Source organism: Phyllopteryx taeniolatus, chromosome 13 (assembly GCF_024500385.1).
Source record: "Phyllopteryx taeniolatus isolate TA_2022b chromosome 13, UOR_Ptae_1.2, whole genome shotgun sequence".
NCBI classification, from domain to species: Eukaryota; Metazoa; Chordata; class Actinopteri; order Syngnathiformes; family Syngnathidae; genus Phyllopteryx; species Phyllopteryx taeniolatus.
This window is the reverse complement of record NC_084514.1, coordinates 289,493-298,890: the sequence shown is the minus strand read 5'-3', so window position 1 is coordinate 298,890 and position 9,398 is coordinate 289,493. Positions and strand designations below refer to the sequence as shown.

The 9,398-nt window shown below is 48.1% G+C and overlaps 1 protein-coding gene across 4 annotated transcripts; it reads right to left on the bottom strand.

The window, feature by feature from the left end:
* Positions 1-1,577: 1,577 nt before the first annotated feature.
* selenbp1 (selenium binding protein 1) lies at positions 1,578-9,292 on the bottom strand. Of its 4 annotated transcripts, XM_061794763.1 has the most exons (12): positions 8,818-9,292; positions 6,776-6,829; positions 6,591-6,703; positions 5,429-5,614; positions 3,913-4,033; positions 3,658-3,840; positions 3,012-3,193; positions 2,768-2,846; positions 2,574-2,695; positions 2,395-2,481; positions 2,126-2,244; positions 1,578-2,046 (listed from the first exon to the last, which is right to left on the bottom strand). In XM_061794763.1, exons 1-12 carry the CDS (start codon positions 8,819-8,821, stop codon positions 1,884-1,886), a joined length of 1,413 nt encoding a protein of 470 aa, XP_061650747.1. In that variant the 5' UTR covers positions 8,822-9,292; the 3' UTR covers positions 1,578-1,883. The 4 variants fall into 4 exon arrangements, 3 of the variants coding, with proteins under 3 accessions (XP_061650747.1, XP_061650745.1, XP_061650748.1); XM_061794761.1 differs by having other exon boundaries at positions 6,591-6,829; XR_009791431.1 differs by having other exon boundaries at positions 1,906-2,046; positions 2,126-2,291; positions 6,591-6,829.
* Positions 9,293-9,398: the final 106 nt, after the last annotated feature.

Here is a 9,398-nt window from a genome sequence, read left to right as displayed (position 1 = left end):
TAGCGTTTTGGAAACGGAACTTAATTGGTAGATAATGGAACATAGCTTCATGAGTAAGAAATAGAACCTAGGGGCCCATCCACCTGGTCCATCAAAGGTCACTCTCATTTCAGCACTCGAAAAGAACCTGAGAGAAATCTGACTTCAGACCTTTCTTGGCACAGTCTAGACACATCAGCTTATGTGTCTTGTTTAGCACTGGTCTTCTTTCAGCTTTTCTTACCTTGGCCATGTCTCTGAACACTGGACGTCTTGTACTTTGAGGTATTACAGGTTGGTTGCAGCTATGAAATAAGACAGAGCTTGAAGATAATGGCTTCCTGGTAGCTTCACGCTTGATTCTTCTCAAGCCCTTGGCAGTTCATTTGCATCTTTTTCTTTCAGTCCCGTTGACTATTTTTGACGGTTCTGCGATCACGTCCCAATATCTTGGATATTTCAAGAGTGCTACATCCCTCTGAGAGACTTCAGAGTCAGTTAAATCTCTTTTTTTGGCCCATTTTGCCGACAGAAGCCGCCTAATAATTTCACACACCTTTACATCGGGTGTTGTACTCCACACTCATGACACAAATACACCGTAGCTGCTATGCTTAAATCCATTAGGGATTCAAGTTTATCCAGCCGGGAGCTCGGAAGTACTGTATGCCTAAAAGTGATAATGTGGTCAAAATAATTGTCCAATAATCTTGCACACGGTGTCATTCATTGCAAACTCCTCATTCGTTGTTGGTTGCAAAACACATGAATCTTAACTTTATGTATTATATGTATTCTAAAAAAAATGTACCGGCATTATCAGATAACTATGAACCCTTTATGGCTCAGTGACTGTTTTTTTTTGGTTTAGTTTTTTTCTCAATGTCTTTCTGTCTCCAAAGTGTTCTCTGTCAATCGAGCGTCTGTCGTCGTACTCGAGCGGAGACAAATTCCTTGTGTGTTTTTTGGACATACTTGGCAAATAAAGAGGATTCAGATACTCGGATTCTGATTGATGCGAATCAACATGACCATTACGGTGATGCAATTGAAAGTAGTGAGTGCAATGTAGTACAAAGTAACCAAGTAAAAGTAGCGTTCCTTCCTCATAAAAACACACTTTTTAGTATGACTAAAAAGGATGTTGTATTGAAATTACATATTTTCCCCAAGTAATTTTTTCCCACTCAAAAGGTACTCGAGTAAATGTAGCGTGTTACTACCCAACTCTGCCGAATAGGGAGGAGTCTGACCATTGAGGGCTCTGGAAGCGACATTTTGCACAGAAGGGTAAGATGAACACGGAGCCAGTGCGAGTGACGTGGCTCAACCCAAGAGGTCGACAATCTGGACTCACTGGAGATCAGAATCAGATGATGCTCTAATGACGTTTTGTTGGGAACATGCAATGTTCATTTCGAGTTGACAATGTGCTAACACTGACCTAAGCTCAGAATTGGGTTTTTTTTTGGTGTGGAAAAAGTTCCAGTTTGAATGCGGTGTTCCTCGAGAAGCTTGGCCTGATCCAATATGAGCCCGAGGTTTTTCACGCTGAGGCACGCACTTGTTGAAAAAAGTGACCCTCAACCGGTGGCAACTTCAGGATCCAAGGTGCCAGGTGCAACCATTTATTTGGCTGTAGTTCGCATTTGTCAAACAATGCACACAAGTTCTTTTTGGGCATACAAATGTTATTGTATCAAGGAGAGTCCTGGACCCTAGTGGTGCTGCTGCTAGTAAGCTCACAATCATCATCCAAGTGTGTATTTTGTCTTGTTTATAAATGATGCAATTCCAATAGCAAGTAGTGCTGATCGTCGATGGGTTCTTCTTGGCTCAAGATTCAAATGAAATATTTTGTTTGATTGACAGGCACCCGAATAAGAAGCAGGGAATTGTTGGTGTCACAGCCAGATGTCGGACGTGCAGTCTCCCCCGGGGTACCTCAGCTCGTGAGCCAGTGCCGGACCACCGGGCTCTTTGCCAAAGTCCACCAGGAAGTTCTCGTTGAGGGTCAGACCGCCCTTGACACAGTCCACGTCGAGCTGCATCATCATGGATCCCTCCCTGCAAACGACATTAGCGACGTTAGCTTCAACATGGCCCAAAGTCATACAAGTCCGCAAAATAATGCGTTAGGACTGACCGGAGCATTTCAGGGTAGAACTGTTTGTCCCAGCCACTGTACAGTGACGTAGTTACATAAAGCCTGCGACCATCCAAGCTTAGCTGTAACATCTGAGGACCACCATGGACAAGCTTCCCCTAAATACACACACGTAGATAGACAGATACTGTAGACCTGGAGATGGCTAGATTGGGAGGTAGAGTAGGCGTTTAGATCGAAAGAGAAGACGACTGATAGCGAGCTAGATACTCAGGTAGGTAGAGAGGCGGACGTTCTGTCTGACAGACCTGGATAAAACGAGGGCGAGGCTGGTTTTCTGGGTCATCCGAGACTCGGACTGGTCCATCGCTGGTGATACTGCCTCCCAAAAACACCTGCAGGCAGGCAGACAGACAGACAGACAGAAAGTAAAACCGTCTCCCTTGAAGAGATCCGACTGTCGACCTCCTGACAAATGACACCAGACCTGTCCAACCAGTCGGGGGTTCCTGGTGTCACTGATGTCATACTGTCTGATGTCACCATGCAGCCAGTTACTGAAGTAAAGGAAACGGTCATCCAAGGAGAGCAGAATGTCAGTGATCAGACCTGCAGACAGGCAGCAAATCAGTGATGGACAGGTGGGACGGACAGACGGACTCAGGTGGTGTTGATGCAGACCTGGCATTTCAGGTAGCATCCATCCTTCGACTGTCTTACTGGGAACACTGATGACCTTCTCTGCAGCCCACTTTCCTGTCTGAAGGACAACACAGAACACAGAATTCTGGACAAACAATGGTGGCTAATGGTGACATAGAGGGCCTTGTCAAAACCAGACGGGCACAGCTGATCCTGGTGGCGTCACACCGATTGCACCTGCGGGCCTTGCAGGTCCAGGTAGGAGTACTTAGGGTTTGCTCACTGGTGCTTTGTAGAACCGGAACACGCTTCCCTTGAGAGCGCAGCCAACAAAACCCTCAGTGGCGCTTGGGTCATGGAGGAACCGGATCTCCAGTGGAATGGCACCCTCTTCTCCCAGATCCAAGGTCTGCACCCTCTTATGGGTGGTCCAGTCCCACACGTGGAGGGAAGTACCGTACTGACCTGGAAAAACAAGGAACTCATGTTGGTTCTGAGGGTGAAGATTCAAATGCTGCCTTGGTACCTACAAGAACCTGAACCTCAATCTCTGAACCCTCTTGATTTAGGATTTCCGGTACCTGACTCTCAATCTGTGAACTCCCGATGTGATGTGGGACTTTGGAACCTGACCCCTCAGTCTTTGAAGTCCTAATTTGGGACTTCTGGAACCTGAACCTCAGTCTGTGAAGCCTTGACTTGGGACTTCTAGAACCGGAACCTCTCCCTGTTAAATCTTAATTTGGGACTACTAGAACCTGATACTTAATCTGTGAAGTTCTTGTCATAGACACGTGTCTGTGGAGACCAGGGAAAGTCAACCAAAAAAACAAACCTGCTTTATGAAAGGGCTCGAGAGTGCGGGTCAGCTATAGTCAAGATCTCTGCATGAAAGAAACCAAGAAAATATGTGTTGTCTTTGTTCTCACCTTCTGCGACATGAGCGGGATTAAAACCATCTGCGAGGGCTTTGGGGGCCCCCCACTCGGTGCTGATCATTACATTGTGGCGAGGCTGGTACCAGAAGTCATAGCCGAAGGGGGCGGCCTCACCGGGATGCTCCCAGTTGCCGATCACCTCAAACGTCTCGCCGTCCAGTAGGACAAAGCCCCCTAAGAGGGCCACAGAGAGGATGAGTCCCAAAACTTGTAGCTGCCCGGGGTCCGCTCTAGTGCCGGTCTAACCTTTTCCGCCCCCCGACGGGTCCCCCATGCAACTGATCAGGATCTGACCGGTACCCAGACAGTGGGTGGTGTGGGGGTTGGCCAGGCCGCACTTCCAGTACAGCTCCACGGGCTCAACAGTCTGAGAACAGGACAAAAACAACAAGAGCCATGTTAGTTCTAAAATCTCGGACAGCGGTACTCAATGACCAAGACCCCGGAGACCAGGACCAGAGACGGGGAGTTGAGACATTGCGACTTGGTCTCGAGTCGACTCGAGTCACTGTTCTGATGACTTGAGATTAGATTTGGGAGTTAAAGACTCAGGACTTAACTTGAAACATGATCATTTGCAAGCCTTGATTGTTCTTCATTTTGTATGTTCAGTTTAAAGATTAAACGTCAAATGATTGAGTTACAATATGCGAGCGCACGCTGGGAACGCTCGTGATCGGAAGCTTCGCCTGTCAGTCAGTCGAGCCCCTCCCTCGCACAGAGGGGCACGCCCTCTCATGTCAGACCGGGGACGGACAAGTGTGATGTCAAATGGACACTCCACACAACAACAATCAACGTTGTGGCCAGTAAATAGCCGTCATTTGCTTTGCCTGTTCTTAAACTCAGAACAGTCGCTACCTGACATTAACTCGATAGGATCCCAAGTTCAGGGATGTTGATATTCAGGCGAAGACTCTCAGGCCACGGCTGAATCACGGAGGCCACCTCTGCTCGGCTCGCACCCAAGACCCTTTCATTTCATAAGTTGCAAACGCAACAGTTTGTCAAACGGGAAATGACGTTGAGATAGTCTGCAAACAGACGCGAGTGTAGTCTTGGTGCCAGTTTTTTGGGGGCACGAAAAAGAACAAAACAAGATCAAGTTATTTGGAGAGCAGATAATTCCACTACATGATGATGATTATTGAAGTGGAGTACGTCATCTTGAGAGGTTTTACACATGCCGTAATCCGGTTGGAGAAATTGGCCAGTCATGTTGTTGTTCTCTCTTAAGGAAGACCAGATACTGCAGGTAAGACCGCATTAACATGGAGACTCGGCCTGCCCAAAACAAAATCACTTGGGACTTGCTTGAGACTCGAAAGTTAAGACTTGAGACTTGCACGTGACTTGATCCTATCTCTGGTACTCTGTGACAAAAAACCAGAGTGCTCAGCAACTATAACCATACTGCTGGTGGACTTTGGCTATTTGCGAAGGGTTCTGTCCCCAGTTGAGCGAAAATTGAAGTCTGCTCTTTTGTTCTTACAGACACCACCCGTCGTTGTGTTGAAGACTTGTTTGCACCATGTTTGAAGAATCATTTATTTCAAAGGGTCGCTGCACTTTTGTACGACCTGGTTTATGGGACTGACAAGTGAACAAAGTCCATCATGTCCCGCTTGAGAACTCCACAATCTTCCCAGAAGAAAACTTTTAGATCTTCGGAAAAGGTGATCTCCAAGCGAGATTGCGGCAAGCCTAACACACGAAGCGGACCAGCAGGCTGATACAATATGGCAACATTTGTTCGGCGGACCTTGTGGAGTCTCGGTTTCCTGGGGTCAGCGCCGACGTCGACCACGTAGACCCGAGAGGAGATGAGGGCGGGCAGGATGAGGCGGTCGCGCTTCTTGGACGCGTCGCCGAAGCAGCTGCTGCACGCGTTCCAGCCGCTGTGGTGTAGCTCGTCGTTCACGTTGGGCATCGGAAGACGGTGGACCACCTGGAAACGGCCGATACGGGTCAAAACAAGCTGGACCGCCTGGAGTGGGAACTGACTAGTAGCGGTTAGCGGGAAATCTTGGGAATTTTCAAAGTCAGAAGCTTTTCCCGGGGATTCAATGGGAAGAAACAGGAATTGAACAAAATTGAAGGTCGGCTCTTAATCGGCAACTTGAATATAGATAGTTGGGAAATATATTTAGCATAACCCGGACAAAGATGAGCCAATTCAAATTCATGCAAGTTCAGTTGAATATGAAGTTTTAGTTTTGCACTAAGGCAGAGGGGCTTTTTTGTTTGCATGTTAAATGAGCAAAAGGCGAAGCTCTTGATTTAGCGCTCCATCTCCGCGCGTACCCTCACCCATAGTCACCAACAGAGAACGCGACCGAAAGGGAGTTTCCTCCGCAGCCCTTAGAGAATGGCCGACAAGCTCGGTCATTCGGGAGAGGCTCAGATTCGAGCCGCTGCCCAGATGAGGTGGCTCGGGCGGGCATCCGGTTAGGATGCATCCGCTTCCCCCGCCACCCGAGACTGGAGAAGCGGAAGAAAAGGTTGGATGATGTCAAATAAATGACTTTGGGTTTTTTTTTCCCCATTCATATTTGAAATTGGACTTTGCTGTCAATCATGGGGGCAATTTTGAATGGTTAGCGCAGGGGACGAAAAATATTTAACCCAATATTCTTGTTTTGTATGTTCAATATGTCAACCTTGATAAGGTTCTAATGTTCTTACAGATCAATCTGTTGAAATGTCAAGCGTTTAATTGGATTCTTTTTGCATGGTCGTCCGCTGATGACAAAAGGAAATGCTTCAATATGATATCTTTTCATTGAGTTACCCTCAATTCACAATTCAAGTTTTCAACTTGGAAATATTTCCAAAATTTCCCACCTCAGCTTCCCATGGAAATTTACTGGAAACCTTTTTTCCAGTTAAAACAAGACGGCCAATGACGACGATGGAGGCGTCACCTGGCAGTAGGATGAAGATTCGGGGTCCACGTCCACGGTGGCCAAGTAGTCGGCCTGATGAGTGGACGTGTTGCGGTAGATGCACGGCAGATACACGATCTTCTCACGGTCGCCTTTTGACACACACACACACACACACACACAGTGACACACACACACACACACTAACACACGAACACACTCACCCTTCATAGCGTCGAGCGGGCTCCGGTATCCTGGTCCGCAACCTGAGCAGCTGGCTGCGCAGACACAAGGGCAAAGGTCACCAGACAGGAAGTAGTGACTGGGTCCAGCGTGACCTCTGACCCTGCCACAGAGAATGCCACCCATGTGGAGGCAGAGCCAGGAGAAAAGTCCCCCCCCTTTTTTTGTAGTGTCAAAATGTATGAAACTCATATTTGTCATCTTTTTGCAAAATTATGAAGAATCAAAAAATAAACCAGATGTACAGTACATAAGCATTTGCAGCTTTTGCCATAAAGCTGAAAACGGAACTCCATAACGCGTGTCATGGCAAATTTCAGATTTGAGAATTGATAACACGATTCTCAGACCAGGGGCCTCATGTACAAAGCCTTGCGTGGTCAGACACGAAGCGGAGGACGGCTGCCCGCCGCCAAAGCGGGGCCCAAAGAGGAGAGAAGCGCTGCTCTCTCAGGGGTGATGGGAGCACACGTGGCTCACTATGATCACCCACGAGGTTGAGAGCATGCATTTTGAGAACTCGGGACAAATGTGTTCGGACAGCAACCTACACTCAGCCCGGTCATGCGTAAATGTCGTGTGTGTGGGATTTGGAATCAATCTTTGGAATTCAAAGAGAAGCACATCAGCATATCAAAGAGGATATCAACAACTGACTCCTTTTATTATTCTAACACACACACTGACAAAAAAAAAAACAATTCTGTTTTTGTTTTTTAGGAGAAGAGGGGTAAATGATGTCAATTTCAACACATTTGAATCGTGTGCAACCGATGCACGTTCAATTCAAAGGACTCTTTTTTTTTTTTTTTTTTTTCCAGCACATGTGCTGCAGTCACCAAGCGATCGTGAGGGCAAAAGGCGCCATAAATGATCGCCTCCATCAATTCATAGGTGGTTCATTAACTACGCCGGTTAACAAATGAATTCCGAGTCCTTGCCTGAATTGCATTGTCGAAATCAAATGTTGCCGGGCGTGAATTGTTCATCAGTGCGAATCATTCATGCGTCTCTGGTGTGCAGATTTAGGAGAAGACTTTCCCAGCATCACCTCCAAGTGTCGCCAAAGCACCAAAAGCCGCAGAAAAACGCGCGTACGCCAGCCATGCAGTTGGCGCGAGGGACCGCACAGTTCCACGGTCACGCCACTCTTGATACATGTGAACTTTGCCGTGAAAAAGAACAGACGCCACGTTTTTGTGCGTCCGCACCTTTTGTACGTGAGGCCCCAGGAGAGACAAAATGAGACAAAGGTCTTTTCGGCCCGAATGACAGACATCAAGCAGGCGTCGCTCACCACACGGCCAATAGCCTGGTCCCCGTTCGGTGGGCGGGGCCAGGGTGAGCACGGGGCCGGTCGCGTCCTGCTGCGGATTTGGACTTTGGCCCGCTATCGGGACTGAACGAAAGAGGAATGCAGTAACATAAGAAGGTGGAAAAGGGTTGCCTGTGATTATTCTCCTCCATCCAGGTCATTTCAATGTCAGGGTGTTGAATTGATGGCAACTGGACTGTTGTGGTTGGCTTCCAAACGGACGACAGAAGAACATAAGAAAAGGTTTGTTTGTCAGACAAACAGAACAAGTGTGGAAAAAGGCTCGTGTAGGTCAGGGCTAAACGTCAGCAGGATGTTGATGCTGCAACTAAGGCCAGGACACGCAAGGATTTTTCAAATCTTAAGATTTTTTTTTTACCCGTGACAGACTCCACTCGCAAAGAAACAAAATCTGGTATTTGACAGTGTGGGCGTACTGTCGGTCGGTCGGTCGCTTCGACACACTTCCAGATGCCCGCTAGTGCCTGGGTCCAAAGGCACGACCAAAAATGTGCACCAGACTTGAGGAAAACAACAGGAAGTGAGCTGACGAAGGCTATCGGTGAGGGGTCAGGTCACACTGATGTAAGGTCCCGCATGCACAGGCACGCACACACAGCGCACACTCACGCACGCACACGATGGAAGTGTGAACTTAGTAAATGAAGAAATCAAGTGTCCAATGTTTTTCTGCTGGCGAGCACTCACCCATGTCGACTCTCGCTGGTGTTCAGCACGCGCACTGGGAGCCACGTCGCCTCACGTACGCACATTTATGGCCCTGCCCCACCAATCAGACGCCAGGGGCGGGCCTAGGACCCCCACGGACATCAGAGGGTGGGCAGAGCCTCAAGCGAGAGGACAAACCCCGCTTGAGAAGACATGCAAAACAATGAACGTGTGCACGTGTGTGTGTGTGTCACCCAAACAAATGTGAACTTCGTTATCTTCTCTTACTACAAAGGACATTGCATCATCACAATTTGGCCGACCTGCGATTGGCTGGCGACCGGTTCAGGGCGTACCCCGCCTCCTGCCCGATGACAGCTGGGATGGGTGACCCGCGTGAGGAGAAGCGCGACAGAAAATGGATGCATGGACCATTTGGTCGATTGTTTTGTTTCTCTTTTCTCTCGGTTCCAATATTTTTGCTTACTAAACTTACAAACAAAAATAACAAATAATTGCCGTCAATTCTCCAGGGATTTTCACAGTTCGCGGCCCAAGGTGCTTGCCAGCGGCAGGGGTCCGCTGTACCCGCCCACTTGTTGGGCCCGGGAACAACGCAG